At 37.0% G+C, this 17,998-nt stretch overlaps 1 protein-coding gene across 2 annotated transcripts in view; it reads left to right on the top strand.

The window, feature by feature from the left end:
* Positions 1 to 17,998, top strand: part of MTMR9 (myotubularin related protein 9) — a 43,176-nt gene that overhangs the window by 9,881 nt on the left and 15,297 nt on the right. The window contains exons 2-6 of one of the 2 annotated variants that reach the window (XM_045397852.3): positions 332 to 440; positions 5,187 to 5,312; positions 10,031 to 10,204; positions 11,379 to 11,596; positions 14,710 to 14,871. In XM_045397852.3, coding sequence (XP_045253787.2) covers positions 332 to 440; positions 5,187 to 5,312; positions 10,031 to 10,204; positions 11,379 to 11,596; positions 14,710 to 14,871 — 789 coding nt within the window. Of the gene's footprint in view, positions 1 to 331; positions 441 to 5,186; positions 5,406 to 10,030; positions 10,205 to 11,378; positions 11,597 to 14,709; positions 14,872 to 17,998 lie in introns of both variants that reach the window. The other variant, XM_074000234.1, reaches the window with a different exon arrangement.

The following is a 17,998-nucleotide window of genomic DNA, read 5'->3' as shown; positions in this document are numbered from 1 at the left end:
TCCAGAAATATCTCTCTACAAACACTTAACACATTAGTTACAGATCTTTTTCCTATTCTTTGAAATAAGGCCCCAAATAATCTCCATCAAAACAATTAGCCTGATGGGAATTACTTTGTATATTTGAAATTGAAAAAAAGACATATATTTTAAGTAATGTATGGCTCACATTTTAATGATGCAGCCTTGCTGCTTCCTTAATTAGACTAATTGAGGAGAAGAAAGTAAATGTAGATGGTAACTACAACTATATTCTCTTTTCGAAGAAATAATAATATATTTAAAGTTAGTAGTATATGTGTTCCTAAACATGATTTGCAATTTCTTACAGATTTGTGGGATCACTGGGTACCATCATCATAAAATGTAAAGATTTTCGAATTATTCAGTTGGATATTCCTGGAATGGAGGAATGCTTGAATATAGCCAGTTCCATTGAGGTAAGGATTTTGGAAGCAAAATCTAATGAAACATACTTTTATATTATGACTCATTGTAGCTCTTCCATTTCTTCATTAGATAATTTAGTCATGTTCTCTGACTCAAATACTGAAGATTGATAGGAAAAGCCTCACCCTGGTTCACTGTTATATGAGTGTAATGGGACTTTCTTGACTTCCGGCAGTGTCTGGTGTTAACTCGTTTTATATGAACAGCTCAATTCCATGAGTTGCTTGGAATTCCATGGAATTGCATTTCCAATGGCTTTATGGAATTTCCATGAGTTCATACTGGTTAAATAACAGATACTGTTTCACTTGAGTGTATATGAATTCTTATTTAGGGAAACCATTAGAAGATTTAGTAAAGAGGTTCTTGGGAGAAATTTTAAAGTTTTGCTTGATGTTTTATGTTCCCTATACAAACCTTGGTATTTTCTCAGTGCCGAAGACTGTGAACTTCTTTTTCTTTACTTGAGGTTTGTTCAAGTAAAATCTTATATGGAATTCTAAACCAATAAAATAGATACCGTTAGAATTGCTTTTAGTCACATTACAGTGAGTAGATATGGCCTGGGGGGACTTAGAAGCCCTCATTGACTCGACTCTTCCCACCTGCCCTCTAGAGAGTTCCTCAGAGACACTGCAAACCACTAGTGAGTTAACCAGTGCACTGTTCACTTCTCTACCAGGTTAGCAGCTAGAAGTGAAATTGTTTCTTCTTGAATATACTAGTATATCTTCTGTAATAAATACAATTCTAAAAATTTGAATAGAAATATTAATAAATTACAATATTGTACTATATCATTACTCATATATATACATTATTACATGTATTAGTATATTATTGAATCATAGCAGAGTTTGATTCTTGATTTCACCACTTGGTAGCTTGTGACCATTGGTAAAGTACTTAACATCTCTCTGATTTGTTTTCTACTTTTTATAAAACAAAGATAATAGAACCGATCTTTTCGGACTGTTGTAAGAATTGTATTAGTTGATGTGTGTCGAATACTTAGTGTAATACTTGGTAAATATCAGCTACCATTTGAGGGTCCTCTGTCATTACTTACTATAATTTTATGGTGATGAGTTTTTTTAAAAATTGTGGTTAGAAAACACCTAACATAAGATTTACAGTCTTAACCATTTTTAAGTGTACAGTTTAGTAGGGTATAATAACTTTATTCACATTGTTGTGCAGTAGATCTGCACTACTTTTTCATCTTGCAAAATTGAAACTCTGTGTTAAACAACACCCCATTTTCCCTCCTCTCCAACTCCTGGTAACCCCCTTTCTACTTTCTGTTTCTCTGAATTTGACTACTTTAGGTATCTCGTATCAGTAGAATCATAGTACGTAGTCTTTTTGTGACTGGTTTTTTCACTTAGCATAATATCCTCACAGTTCATCTGTGTTGTAAATTCTGACTTTTTGAGGCTGAGTAATATTCCATTGTATGTGGTGAGACTTTTTATTAAAAAGTTATTTCTTTTCTAAAGCAAGTGACTATCACCAGTGATTGTAGTTTTTTGTTTGTTTTTAGTAATCTGAATTTTCATGTATCAATTAGCTTAAGACAGGGTATGTTTGCTTTATATTTATATAAACAATATTGAATATTGGCTCAGATGACAAATAATATAAATTTTACTTGGATAGTTTAAATGGAAGAGCTCACACTGTTTTCTTTCCATTCTAACCAACTATTTTGATATACACTGAAATTTTAAATTGCCTTATTTTAAATTATTGCCACTAAATTATGTCAGTTGATCTTAGGTTTATAGTACTTTCTAGACTACTATAAGGGCATAGATTTTTTTTTTCCATGTTTGTATAACTAATCTGGACTTTGTGTCCAAAAAATGCTATCAGCTTAGCTATTAAAAATGGGTAGAAAGTCTTAAAAATCCGTAGGTAGGATTTTAGTGATTTTTAAAACAGGAATAGAGAAATAGAGAAAAAACTGTTATAGTACTAAGTAAATGGTACATAACACATTTCTTCCTGCCTTTGTTGAATTTTCCTTAAGGAAATGAGAAGATGAACTGAACTGTTTGTCTTACACATCTGTCATTTGGAAGTAATGCATGATGTTGATTTGATGTAATTTGTTAGGTTGAATGAGAATGCATGTAGTTTATAGACTGTTAAATTGAAATAATGTCCCACTATTTGGGCATTTGGGCAGAGGAACATTACCCACTTCCATTGAGCATATGTGTGTTTATGGGTTTTGTGTTTTTTTTTCAGTTAGGAGATTGGATTTTCACTGACCAGTCTCCGTTTTTCTTATCCCTTTGTGACAAGTGATCTGTAAGGTGGCTGTTTCGTTGGTGTCAGAGATGCTGTCTGTGGTGAGGCACAGTGGTAAAGGGAAAGGGGAAGTGTGCTACCCACTTGCTGACGCTGATCAGTTGTTTAAGTCGCTGTATATATTTTAAAGCTCTTTAGAAACTGACTGATCATATAGAAGCCCTTAGGACTGAAAAGAAGCCATAAATTATGAGCTCATTTGACCTCAGAAAATGAATGATCTGTTAAATGTGCTTACAGCATAGTGAATAACATAGTGAACCTGTCCTCTATCCTTTTCCTGGCACACAATCCCTCCTGCTAGCCCTCCACCCTTCCCCGAATACATCTGGATGTGATTTATGAGTAACAATTGAATTTCTCATATAGCATAGCTGAGATGTCCTTTGTAATTAGGAGTCCACGTACTCAAATATATTCAGCTGCCACACATAGAATCCCATTGGAAGAATAGCTGGCAAGTGCTCAGTTCTCTAAATGGTAGCAATAAGTTGGTGAAACTTTTTTTTCTGTGTTTCACCTGCCTTTGGAATTGAAATGTTTTCAGTTCTCTCAGCATTAATGTGTTTAAAGGAAAATACCTCTTTCTAGTGACATAAGATCTCAAGATGAAATGTGAATGCTTATTGCCTATCAGAGTGGTTGCTGACTTGCATTTAAAATAGTGGTGGTTCTGATTGATGGCAGCCCTGAGTTAGGTCAGACATGGACACTGGCTGTTCTGCTTCTGGTTGGTGTGGTTGGCAGCCAAAGACAATATAAATGTAGGAAAAAAAAATATGTATATACATTTATATGGATAATGGATTATACAGCCATGCTTCTCTCTATTTTGTTTTATGAGGTAGGGGAGAAGGTTTCATGATTTATAGATGGATAGAAGAATAACTTTAGTTGGGGATATTTTTGCTAAACTGCTGAGCTGTATGTCCAGTCTACTATTGAGTACTCATGGGCCTATCCTTTTGCATGCCTGGTCTTCCTCTGACCTGGAGGGAGATGACGGCATTCTGAGCATTGCTGTTGGGCTTCCTCCTCCCGTCCAGGTGAATGTTGCCATCATTCCTGCAGTTTGAATTATGCTAATTGATATGGCATCCTTTTCCCCTCCCCACCCCACCCCCACAACCCCAGTCATGGAAATGCTTTTTTCCATAATCCCCCTGACAGAAGGAAGAATCTGCCTAGTGATAGAGACTGTTCTGTCTGTCTGTTCCTCCCATCTACTCAGGTTTTCATATGTCTGTTATCCAGGATTCAAGTGCTCCAGATCAATATAGGCCCATTTGGGGATGATAGAGTTATTGCCCCCATTTGAGAATAGATCCCTGCAGCATAAAGATATGATGATACCTGACCAAATGGCATACCAGTCTAGGAAGGGAGGAAGTGAACATTGATGCAATTTCTACGTATGTAGAGCATGTAATAGCTGAAATTGGCCAGGAGTGGTGGCTCACGCCTGTAATCCCAGCACTTTGGGAGGCTGAGGTGGGCAGATCACCTGAGGTCAGGAGTTCAAGGCCAGCCTGGCCAACATGGTGAAACCCCATCTCTACTAAAAATACAAAGAAATAGCTGGGCATGGTGGCGGGCACCTGTAATCCCAGCTACTCAGGAGGCTGAGGAAGGAGAATCGCTTGAACCCGGGAGGCAAAGGCTGCAGTGAGCCAAAATCGTGCCATTGCACTCTAGCCCGGGTGACAAGAGCAAAACTGTCTCAAAAAAAAAAAGCGGGAATTATTTTCGATTTTATTATGTGCCAGACACTGTTCTAAGCCTGTTACACACATTATCTCTCTTAATGCTCCAACAACCCTATGAAGTAGGCATGTTATTTCCCCCATTTTACAGTTGAGGAAACAGAGGCATAGAGTGGTTACATGGCTTTCCTGCTGCACTGCTAGGACTTGGAATTTCAGTTCAGCATTCCAATTCCCATCTGACTGTAGACCTCTAAGCTGTATCATCCTTTTTTACAGTTACTAACCCACTCTGATTTCAAATAATTTACATAAGTTTATTTAGGTAATACTGGATTTTGAGCTAAGACCTTACTGCCTAGCCAAAAACTGATCCCCAGAAATACTTAGACCTTTTTATTAAGCTTTATTAAGTGATGTCAAGAGGTGTTATTTGATTTTTCTTCTAGAATTCATATGCACATTTTTTTGTTCTTTTTTTCATCCTGTCAACACTTTTGAGTGTGTGTTATGTGTCAGATGCCTTGTTAGATACTAGAAGCATGGAAATCAGCTTCGTAAGACTGTAATTGTGTCTAGTGATAAACACAATGTTAGAGAAACATACTGAGTGCCCATCATTATTAGACCATGTTTGCTTAATACTAATTTGTCACTTAGAATGTGTTTCCAATTGTGGGTGTTTCTTTTTTGTCTTTCTTTTCTTTTTGCCCCCAGGCATTGTCTACCCTGGACTCCATCACTCTGATGTACCCTTTCTTTTACCGTCCTATGTTTGAAGTGATAGAAGATGGCTGGCATTCCTTCCTTCCTGAGCAAGAATTTGAACTCTATTCCTCAGCTGTGAGTTAACTTTTGAGAACTGTGGATTATGAGAAGTAACCCAATACCTTATTTGACTTGTGAAAATGATCACTTCTTTTGAAGAGTAATAAGGTGAAGTTGACTTATCCATTCCTAATCTTATATTTAAAAGGATTGAAGCCATATAGAGTATGATCTCTGATCACAAAGGAATTAAATTAATAATCAATAATTCTAAGATATCTAGGAATACCCCCAAGTATTTCTAAATTAAACAGAGCACTTGTAAATAATCTATGTGTCAAAGAAATTAGAAAACATTTTGAACTGAATGATAATGGTAATGTAGCATATTGAAATTTGTGGAATATAGACAGCTAAGGCAGTGTTTAGAGATAAACTTATAGCTTTAACATTTTTACTGGAAAAGAAAGAAAAGCCTAAAATTATAGACCTAAGCACCAACTTAAGAAGCTAGAAAAAAAGAGCAAAGTAACTAGAAAGAAAAAATAATAAAAATAAGAGCAGAAAGCAATAAAATAACTAGAATAAGCAAGTTTAGCAAAGTTGGTTGATCTAAGATCAGTATACAAAAATGAATTGGCGACAAGCAATCTGACAATGAATAAAATATTTAGGAATAAATTTAACAAAAGAAATTCAAGATCTATACACTGAAAGACACAAAACATTGTTGGAAGAAGTTACAAGATATCTAAATGAAAGGAGAGATATAATATATTGTGTACATCAATTGGAAGACAATATAGTTAAGGTTAGTGGTTGACTGACTTTTGTGAAAGACCATTAGATAGTACATATTTTAAGCTTTGCGGGTCGTGTGGTCTCTATTATCACTGCTGAACTCTGCTGTTGTTGCATGAAGCAAGCAATCAGATGGGACATCAATGAATGGATGGTGCTATGTTCTAGTAAACTTTATTTGCAGAAACAAGCAGCAGGCTGGATTTGGCTCATTACAGTGGCAGTTCTCCCTAAATTGATCTATAGAGTCAGCGCAATCCCTGTTAAAATTCTAATAGGTGTTTTTGTAGAAATGGACAAATGATATAAATTTTATGGAAATGCAGATTTAAGTATATAAGATTGTATGGAAAGTCAAAACAGCTTTGACAAAACACTTGATTATAAAACTTACTGTAAAGCCACAGTAATCAAGAGAGTATGGTATTGGCGTGAGGAAAGACATAAAGACCAATGGAACAGAATACAGGGTACAGAAATAAACCTTCCCTTTAATGGTCAGTTGATTTTTGATAAAAGTACCAATAAAATTCAATTGGGAAAAGATAGCTTTTTCAACCAATAGCATTGGAGCAATTGGATATCCATATGTAAAAAAAGATAAACCTAGACCCTTACCTCATATCATCCACAAAAATTAACTAAAATGTATTATAGACCTAAACATAAGAACTAAAACTATCAAACTGCTTTAAGAAAGCACGGTAGAAAATCTTTATGACCTTCAGTTAGGCAAAGATTTCTTAGATATGACACCAAAAGTGACTGAAAGCAGATAAAGCAGATTAGTGATTTCCTAGTATTGGGTGTTACACAGGTGTATACAGCAGTCAAGACTCATGAAATTGTGTAGTCAAAATGGGTCCAGTTTATTTTTTATAAGTTTTGTTGACTGAAAAGAAGATAAAAGAATAATGCAAAGGTTAAGTAGCTGATTAGAAACAGCTAAGGAGAAAATAAGTGATTTGGAATATAGATCCGAAATAATTACTCAGAATACGGAACAGAGAAGGAAGATGGAAAAACAGAGAGGTTAGACACATGCATGCGTAATAAAGGAATAAGATCCAATATTTATCGCATGGGAGTTTAGGATAAAAAATGATAGAGGCTGGGTGTGGTGGCTGACACCTATATTCCTAGCACTTTGGGAGGCTGAGGCAGGCAGGTCACTTGAGCTCAGGAGTTTGAGACCAGCCTAGGCAACATGGCGAAACCCCATCTCTATGAAAAAATTTAGCTAGGTGTGATGACGTATGCCTGTGGTCCCAGTTACTTGGGGTCTGAGGTGGGAGAATTGCTTGAGCCCAGGAGGTTGAGGTTGCAGTGAGCAGTGATCATGCTGCTGTACTCCAGCCTGGGTGAGAGAGCAAGATGCAAGACCCTGTCTACAAAAAAAAAAAAAAAAAAGAAGAAGAAGGAAAAAAAGTTGATGATGATAGAAGAAAGACAATATTCAAATACATAATAGTTGATAACTCTCCAGAATCAGTAAAAGTTACTGAACCCTTAAGCTAAGGTATGCCAGCAGATACCATACAAGATAATAAAAAAACTTTAGACGTGTTGTTGTTCAGCTACTGAACAATAAAGCAAAGAAAATACCACAAAATTAAAGAAAAGACAAATTGCCTGCATGGTGTTAGATTAACAGAGGAAAAAAATTTGATCAATATCTATTCATGCTAAACGCTCTTAGAGTTGGATTTGAAGGGAATTTCTTTGATCTGATAAAGGATGGCTACCAAAACCAAAAACACAACAAAAACAAATCTTGTATCATTCTATCTAAGTTCAAGAATGAGACAAGGATGTCCATTATCACTACTCCTAGTCAGCTCAATAAGACAACAAGGAAAAATATAGGGTATAGGGATTGAAATGAAGGAAGCAAAATTGTCATTATTTATTGATTATATGCTTGTCTTTATAGGAAAAGGAAAGAATCTTGAGATCATAGGCATTTCTCTACACCAAACACAAGTTTAAAGAGATGCAGTTAAAATGCAACAAAGATTATAGGGTTTCTAGGACTATATCTAAGAAAAGATAGTAAGACTTTTATTGAGAGAATTATAAAAATTTATGGAAAAATTTTTAAAAGCTTAAATAAATGGAGAGATAATATACTCATGGATAGAGAAACAATATTCTGAAGATGTAACTCATTCCCTCCAATTTATAAAGTCAATACAATCTTAATAAAAACCCCAGTTGGTTTTTACATTGAATTTGATAAAAGTTACCTGGTGGAAGACCAAAAGACCAAGAGGAGCCAAGTTACTCTTTGAAGTACAAAAAGGTGAGAGGAGGAGACTTAGCCTACTAGATACCAAACTTATTGTAAAAGCTCTAGGAGTTACTTAAGTGGACTAGTGGGACAGGATAGAGAGCACAGTACATTGGGACCGACAGAAGCCGCATTGCAGATCAATGGAGAGCCCTGTCATTCTCCAGAGTAGGAAATCAATAAATAAGATATCATAGCGAAAATTCAAGAAATAACAGTATAATCGTGTTATTTAGAAATGTAAAGCTAAACACCAAAAAAGCTAAAAATGTTGAAAATGATTGTCTTTGGGGAAAGCAAATTGGGATGGGCTAGCAAGGAACAGATAACTACATTTTTAAAAAAATAATAAATCTTTAGAAACTGTGTTTTTTAAAATTAATTAATTTATTATTTTTTGAAACAGAATCTCACTCTAGTTGCCCAGGCTGGAGTGTAGTGGCACTATCACAGCTCCCTGCAGCCTCGACTTCCTGCGCTCACGTGTTCTTTCACCTCAGCATCCTAAGTAGCTGGAACTAAAAGCGCGTGCCACTGTGCCTGGCTAATTTTTGCATTTTTAGTGGAGACAGGGTTTGGCCATGTTGCCGTGGCTGGTCTTGAACTCCTGGACTCAAGCAGTTTGCCTGCCTTGGCCTCTCAAAGTGCAGGGATTATAGGTGTGAACCACTGTGCCCAGCCTAGAAACTATGTTTTTAAAACTGGTAACATAAATAACTTCGAAAAGTGAAAAAAAATAATTAAAAATGTGATACTGTATCTTATAAAATCATTTTTTTAAAGTAATAATCTTGTCCTATAGTACATCTAACATACTTTTTAGCTTTATCTTCCTGCTCTTGTAACCCATGGTTAGGCCAACTCAGATATACAGAACATATTGAAATTTACATATAATTTGATTTTTTTTTTTTTTTTTTAACTGTAAAACCTTTTGACAGTCTTCAAGGTGTTTTCAGTTCTGGTGTTTCAAATAAGTTGTCATTTGATAGTTTTATATTATATACTTTTAGTCCTTAGAGTATTCAGTTTGAAATTATTTCATTGACTCCTAAGCTTAACCTTCCTTAGTATTGAGTTGTTACTGTTTTAAGAAAGGTTTTACCAATCTTAGTACATTTTTTACCTTTTTTACAAGAAAAGAACAAAGGACTTGACGTAGATAGTAGCTCTGTTCTCATCTGTTCTGGGGATGCATTATCTGGAGTCTTACAGTCTTACTTGTGCTTTTAGAGGATCATTAACAAACTAAATGGGACCCAGAAAAGGAAGAAGTGGGACGTTGGCCATGGTAATTGTGGATGTGCTTAATATACTTAACTTGGAGAATAGAACACTAAGGAGAAACAACTGTCTTTCAAACATTTGATGGGATACGGTGTGAAATAGGGAACTTGTCCTGTGTTTTCTGAAAGTACGGTAAAAACCAATAGAGGAAGCTACAGAGCAACAAGTTTTGCTCAGTATGAGAAAGAATTTTCTAGGAACTGGTGATACCTAGGAATGCAGGAAGCTGGCCCTGAACCGTGGAGCTCCTTTTCTGTGCAGCTACTTATATATAAGCTAGAGATCCTCCTGTTAAATTCCTGAGAAATGGCTTCTTCATCAGTGAAAGTTGACCTCTAAGGTCTTTTAAAATTTCTCAGATTATTTTGTGACATTGAGATAGTTGCTTAGCTTTGAAGTATTTTGTGTTTTTCAGACCAGTGAATGGAGGCTAAGCTATGTCAATAAGGAATTTGCTGTCTGTCCCTCCTACCCGCCAATTGTCACAGTGCCCAAATCCATCGATGATGAAGCGCTTCGGAAGGTAGCTACATTTCGACATGGAGGGCGCTTCCCAGTACTAAGCTATTATCACAAAAAAAATGGGATGGTAAGTGCACAGCACTACTGCTTGATGTACTGAAAGGCTTGGCTTGGGGATCTTTTCATAGAAATGTTCCCTTTTTCTATCTGTCTGTTCACTGAAATGATTGTCCAGGTCTCCACCACGAGGGCTTCCTTAGTGTAAGCTTTAGGGAATCAGGAGTAGAGTGTTTTCTGTGGTGAGGATGTGATGCTGAATTCTTCCCATGATCCTGCTCAGCCGTATAAAAGCCCTGATAGCTTTATCTCCAGGACACTATACAAAGGAAACTAGTGTTTATTTGATGCTTACAGCAACATTCTTCTGGTAGAAAAATGAGAAATTTCTCTGCGCAGAATAATGATAAAAGACTTGAATTTTTCTTACCAACTTTCCATGTGAAAGGTGAATTGAGCAGACGTATTTATTTTCAAAGGCGAGAAGAGTGATGCTCATGTCATTTAGTCACAACTCTAGTAAACACTGGAGTCAGGATTAAACAAGGAGTTAAGATAACTACCTTGTAATGGTGGTCTCTTGAAAGAACTCTAAACCATTCACCAGGGAAGACATTAGTATAGTAGACACTGATTTCTTGAGAAAAGTTTCAAAAGCAAACATTTCCAGATATATAGTTGGTAGGGTAGTTTTTGGAAACAAGTAGTTAAATCCTGGAATACTGAAAAGGATGGTAGAGGCCACTGGAGAATAAATAATAGACAATCAGCTTCTGAGGTATTGGAAATGATTTCCCAAACAATGAGAACAGTGTTTGAACTTTTGAATTTTGCCACTGGTGCCTTTACTTTTTATAATTCTTGTTAAAACCTACCAACTCTATGTATGTTCAGTTGAAGTAAAGGTTTACTGGCTCATAGGCCATTATTGTCTTATTACAGGGCCAGGTCTACAGGTATTTGATTCACACACTAAATGAATTGCAATATTTGATATTGAAGAGGTGATATAATTTATTATGTGACAGTGTTTTGAGACAGAGAAACTGTGTAAAAGCTCCAGGCTTATCTTTTACAGTTATTAACTGTTATCAATACATGCAAATATTTATTTGTTTATGGATCAAATCCATCTCCAGAGTGTCACACAATTGTTTTTGAGATACTCTTAATCTAATTTCTTTCTGTTTTCAGAAACTGTAAAAGCAACTGCTGTTGAATTTTCAGCTCTATTGTGCTTCTAGGTAATTATGCGAAGTGGTCAGCCACTCACTGGCACAAATGGGAGGAGGTGCAAGGAAGATGAGAAGCTGATAAATGCTACCCTCAGGGCGGGAAAGCGTGGCTACATCATTGACACCCGATCCCTGAACGTGGCTCAGCAAGCTAGAGCCAAAGGAGGTGGTTTCGAACAAGAAGCTCATTATCCCCAGTGGAGGCGAATTCATAAGTCCATTGAGAGGTAAAAGATTCCAGAGATAGTAAGGACTCTTATTAGAAGCTAATTACAGTGGGTAAGCCCTTAGCCATTTGAAAATCACAAGTGCTCAAATTAACCTATGCATTAATCTAGGGTCAATGATTGTCTAGCCATCTTCTCATTTTTTTTAGTCAGCTTTATTAAGGTTTAATTGACATACAAATTATATGTATTTGTGATGTGCACTCTGCTGTTTTGATATACATATACGTTGAGAACTGATTAAGTGAATGAACACAACTATCACCTCACATAGTTACCATTTTTTTGGACGGTGAGAACATTTAATATCTATTCTCTCAGCAGTTTTCAAGCATACGATATATTATTTTTAACTACAGTTACCATGCTATACAATAGACCTGCAGAACTAATTCCTCCTAAGTGAAACTTTGTAACCTTTGATCAACGTCTCCCCATATCTGTGTCCCTTCTACCCCGACCCCTCCTGCCACTTTCTCTTCCTCTGGCAGCCACCATTCTACTCTCTGTTTCTATGAGTTTAACTTGTTTAGATTCCACATGTAAGTGAGTGCATACAGTGTTTATCTTTCTGTGCATGGGTGCCTGGCTTATTTCATGTAGCATGATGTCATCCAGGTTCATCCATGCTGTGGCAAATGACAGGTTTCCCGTCTTTTTTATTTTTATTTTATTTTGTTGAGATGGAGTCTTGCTCTGTCACCCAGGCTGGAGTGCAGTGGCACGATCCCAGCTCACTGCAATCTCTGCCTCCCGGGTTCAAGTGATTCTCCTGTCTCAGCTTCCCAAGTAGCTGGGACCACAGGTGCCTGCCACCATGCCTGGCTAATTTTTGTATTTTTAGCAGAGACCAGGTTTTGCCATGTTGGCCAGGCTGGTCTCGAACTCCTGACCTCAAGTGATCCGCCTGCCTCAGCCTCCCAAAGTGTTGGAATTATAGGCATGAGCCACTGCTCCTGGCCTACCCTCTTTTTTAAGGCTGAATAGTATTTTATTGTGTATCGTACCACATTTTCTTAATCCATTCATCCATTGACGGGCATTTAGGTTGAATCCATATCTTGGCTATTGTGAATAGTGCTGCAGTGAACATGGGAATGCAGATACCTCTTTGAGATCCTGATTTCATTTCAGATATTCGAAATACTTACCCAGAAGTGGGATTACTGGATCTTATCGCAGTTTCATCTTTAATTTTTTTGAGGAGCCTCCATACTGTTCTCCACAGTGGCCATACTAATTTACATTCCCACCAGCATTGTACAGGGGTTCCCTTTTGTCCATATTCTCAACAACAGTTGTTAAATCTTGTCTTTTTAGTAATAGCCATTCTAACAGGTGTGAGGTGATATCTCATTGTGGTTTTGAATTTCATTTCTCTGATGATAAGTGATGCAGAGCATTTTTTTTTCAAATACCTATTCACCATTTGCATGTCTTCTTTTGAGAAATGTCTGTTCAGGTCTTGCCCATTCTTTAATCAGGTCATGTGTTTTCTTGCTATTGAGTTGAGTTTCTTACATATTTTGGATATTAACCCCTTATCCAGTGTATTATTTGCCAGTGTTTTCTCCCATTCCATAGGTTGTCTCTTTACTCTGTTGTTTTGCCGTGCAAAAACTTTTTAGTTTGATGCAGTCTCATTTGTCTATTTTTGCTTTTGTTGCCTGTACTTTTGAGGTCATATCCAAAAAATCTTTGCCCAGACCAATGTCAAGAAGCTTTTTCCTTACGTTTTCCTCTAATTATTTTTACAGTTTCAGGTCTTATGTTTAACTCTTTAATCTACTTTGAGTTGATTTTTGAGTATGGTGTGAGGTAAGGGTCGAGTTTCTTCTGCATGTGCATACTCAGTTTTCCCACCACCACTCATGGAAGAAACTCCTTTCCCCATTGTATGTTCTCGGCAGCTTTTTCAAACATCAATTTGCCATAAATGAATGGATTTATTTCTGGGCTCTATTGTATTCCATTAGTCAGTGTGTCTGTTTTTATGCCAGTGCCAAGCTGTTTTGATTACTATAGCTTTGTAGCATACTTCAAAATCAGGTAGTGTGTGAGGCCATCAGGAACAGGGCTTTTCTTCGATGGGAGACCTTTTTAATCTTCTTCCTCATTGTTGGTCTGTTCAGATTTTCTTTCTTCATGACTCAGTATTGGTAGGTTGTATGCTTCTAGGAATTTATCCATTTCTTCTAGATTATCCAGTCAATTTGTCAATGTGTAATTGTTCACAGTCTCTTATGATCCCTTGTATTTCTGTGATATCAGTTGTAATATCTCATCTTTCATTTCTAATTGTATTTGCATTGTTTTTCTCTCTGTTTTTAGTGAAAGAACCTTTAGCTAAAGGTTTGTCAGTTTTATCTTTCTTTTTGAACAGTCAGCCCTTGTGTTTGATAAGCGAAAGCCATGCTCTTGGAGGCCTGCAGGAGTCCCTGTCACTAGCATTCTTTCTATAAGCCAGCCCTGTGGTCTCATCACCACAAGGCCAGCTCCTCTGCATGTAGATCAGCAGTTGCTACAATGAACAGATTTGCCACATATACTTATATTTTCCTAAGTCAAAGGCTGTAGAGATTTAATTTCTCCCCATATCAACCTATTTTCACACAGCTTCCTCCACCTATAGTCTCTTGTTTGCACTGTAAAAGAGTGATTTATAAGTGTCTCTAGGTGGGTGAATGGGAGCTGTAGCTAGAAAACAGTGGGATCGAACTGGGTTGGGTAAGGCTGCTGATGGCACTGGGTCTCTAGTGTTAGATCGGTGGGAACAGGATTGCAAATGTAAGTGGTGCTGTGTCTCCTGACCTGTCACGAAACGCAGGGCTCTGGCCTCTCCTATAGTCTGATAATCCAGGTATGTGAACTAGGTTTAATCTGTTCAGATGAGGAATAGGTTGCCATGGTAGGCATTTTAAGCCTTTGCAACAATATTTAAATATTAGTTTTTCAACCTTTAATCCTCAAATTACTGTATAGCAGGGTAAATATTTTTATAGTATTTTGAACTACTTTTCCTCTTAGTTATGTTGGAGGCTGAGTCTTTGGCTTGGTTTCTTTATCTTTCTATTTTCTGGGTTTGTTATTTTTTGCTTTCTTATTTTTAAAAGGTATCACATTCTTCAGGAGAGCTTAATCAAACTTGTGGAAGCTTGTAATGACCAAACACATAACATGGACCGGTGGCTCAGTAAATTGGAGGCCTCTAACTGGCTGACTCATATCAAAGAGATTCTGACAGCTGCCTGCCTCGCGGCTCAGTGCATCGACAGGTAAAGTGCATTTCAGCATTCCTGAGCAGGACGTGCACTGATAACTAGACTTTGTGTTTATCCAGACATATGTTTATAGAGTATGTGAAAGTTTGCAGTAAATTACTGTGTAGGCTAGTCAACAGCATCCCATTATTGATGAGGTGCCTAGAGTCTGGCATTTAATAGATAATGTTTGTTTAATAGATAGGAACCATGTACATATACATGTCTTCCATGACACAAATTTTTAAGTACTAATGGACCTTTTTCTTTTTTCCATGACATCCTTAAATCATGAATTTGCCAATTTTTTTCTTAAACTGTGAAATAGAATGAAAGGAAGTTTTCTTATTTTTTCTTAGAGGAGCAAACTTACCTCCTTACTTTTGAAATATCAGCGAAAGGAAACATGTAATTTTGCTACACAATAAAATGATCCTTTCTAACCTCTGGGATATCTTATTTCAAACTACTTGATATGTGGCATTACATCTGGATCTCAAGTTGAGAACGCCTAATTGTAGTGATGTTGAGTGTATGAAGTGATTGTAGTTTATCCACTCAGTTAAAGGTTGCTAATCCTTGAGTCTTGTGGCAGAAGACTTGAACAGGGACAGAAGGATTGGCATAAATTCTTGCAGAAGCTTAGAATGCCCTTTCTAAGAAGGGGGTTCCACTGAAACAATAGGTAGGTGTAAGTGTTATCACCACATGGTTAGATGGCACTTTTCTTTGAGACTTTAACTTGTTTTATTGATGCTTCCATATTAGGGAAATATATACGTAATTTGTTATGGTTAGAGAGATTCATAATAGAATGGGTTGCTAAAATCATGTGGTAAGTTAGTAACAGAACCATGAACAGGTATAGTCCCTTGGGGTCAAGATTGCCGGGCTATCCCTGTTCTTTTTGTTTTAGGCGTTAGGTGAAGCCCATTTAGCTAATAAACTGTGGGAATTAGCTACCAAGGTTCTGTGGCAGAGAAATAACAAATACACAGTAACTTTGTTAATACTGAGGGTTTTGTTTCTTTTTAACCTAAGTTTACCAGATTTCTCCTTACATTATGAGTACGGAGGCTTCTGTTTTCTTATGAAACAGGAATTGTAATAAACAGTTATCACCGCATTGTCTCAATTTGCAGCTGTAATAACACGACGATACAGATTAAGACACCCCTCAGTGCAGAATGCAGAACAGTTCTCATGATCTCCACCTTCCTTTCGTTTGAGCTGGCTGCCTTAAAGACAGAGGCTTCCAGACTCTTGGGAAGATTCAGGGTTTTGGTTTATTTTGCCATATTTGGGTCCCTTTTTCTGATATATATTAGCCTATTATTTTCACCTCCATACAAATTTGCCTTTATAATTAATTACTGAAAACATAAAAATAGACTTTAAGTGAATCGAATTCAGAATATCCCACAGATGATTAAGGTATATATGCAATATACACAGAAGCCTTAAAGTACATGCTCACCCCCCTCAGCCTAGTCATTAGGTTTTATCCTGAGAATGGGGTTGACCTAACCATAAGTGACTTCAAGGAATCTGTTACTTTAAATTAAGACCCCTGAAGGAATTCAACAGAAGACAAAAAGCTAAGTACATCATCTACAGTGTAACAAAAATTGACATAACCTAAATGTAAATTAAGTAAATTGCTAAGTACTATGGGATTAATCCTATAGGATTAAGTAAATTGCAGTTCATCACTTAATAGTATATTACACACACAGGCACACCTTGGAGATGTTGTGGGTTTGGTTCCAGAAAACCACAGTAAAATCACGCAATAAAGTGAGTCACATTCATTATTAATATTTGGTTTTCTAGTGCATATAAAGTTATGTTTACACTATAATGCAGTCTGTTAATTGTGCAGTAGTATTACATCTAAGAAGAAAAAACAATATACGTACCTTAATTTAAAAATACTTTATTGATATTTGAGGTTATTGGCCCTGGGAGAGGGCCTTGCCTCCCCATTGATGGCTGCTGACTGATCAGGGTAGTGGTTACTGAAGCTTTGGATGGCTGTGGCACTTTCTTAGACAAGACAGCAATGGAGATTGCCACATTAATTGACTCTTGCTTTCATGAAAGATTTCTCTGTAGCATGTGATACTGTTTGATAGCATTTTACCCACAGTAGAACTTGCAAAATTAGAGTCAGTTTTCTCAAACGCTGCCACTGCTTTGTCACCTAAGTTGATGTGGTTCTCCAAATCTTTTTTTTTTTTTTTTTATGTCATTTCAACAATATTCACAGCATCTTTACCAGGAGTAGATTCCATCTCAGGATACTACTTTTCTTGCTCATCCATAAGAAACAACTCCTTATTCTTTCAAGTTTTATCATGAAATTGCAGCAACTCAGTCAAATCTTCAGGCTCCTAATTATTTATTTATTTATTTATTTATTTATTTAGGAGACAGGGCCTTGCTCTGTCGCCCAGGCTGGAGTATAGTGGCAGGATCACGGTGCACCACAGCCTAGAACTCCTGGGCTCAAATGATCCTCCCACCTCAGCCTCCCAAATAGTCAGGACTACTGGTGTACACCACCACACTCAGCTAATTTTTTTTTTTTTTCAATTTTTAATAGAGATGTGGTCTCTGTTTATTGCCCAGTCTGGTCTCAGACTCCTGAGCTCAAACAATCCTCCTGCCTCAGCCTCACAAAGTGCTGAGATTACAGGTGTGACCCACCCCACCCCCCAGCCTTTTTTTTTTTTTTTCTCTTTTGGAGACAGTCTTTCCCTCTGTCACCCAAGCTGGAGTGCAGTGGCACAGTCATAGCTCACTGTAACCTCAAACTCCTGGCTTCAAGCAATCCTCCTGCCTTGGTCTCCCTAAGTACTGGGGTTACAGGCATGAGCCACTATGCCCCACCTTCACGTTCCACTTCTAATTCTAGTTCTTTTGCTATTTCCATAACATCTGCAGTGACTTCTCCAGTAAAGTCTTATGCCCCTCAAAGTATCCATGAGATCTGGAATCAACTTCTTCCAAACTCCTGTTGATGTTGATGTTTTTAACCTCCTCCCGTGAATCACAGATGTTTTTAATGACATCTAGAAATGTGAATTCTTTACAGAAAGTTTTCCATTTACTTTGTCCAGAACCATCAGAGGAATCACTA

Source organism: Macaca fascicularis, chromosome 8 (assembly GCF_037993035.2).
Source record: "Macaca fascicularis isolate 582-1 chromosome 8, T2T-MFA8v1.1".
Lineage (NCBI taxonomy): Eukaryota > Metazoa > Chordata > Mammalia > Primates > Cercopithecidae > Macaca > Macaca fascicularis.
The sequence above is the reverse complement of the archived record's forward strand: the minus strand, read 5'-3'. Positions and strand labels throughout refer to the sequence as shown.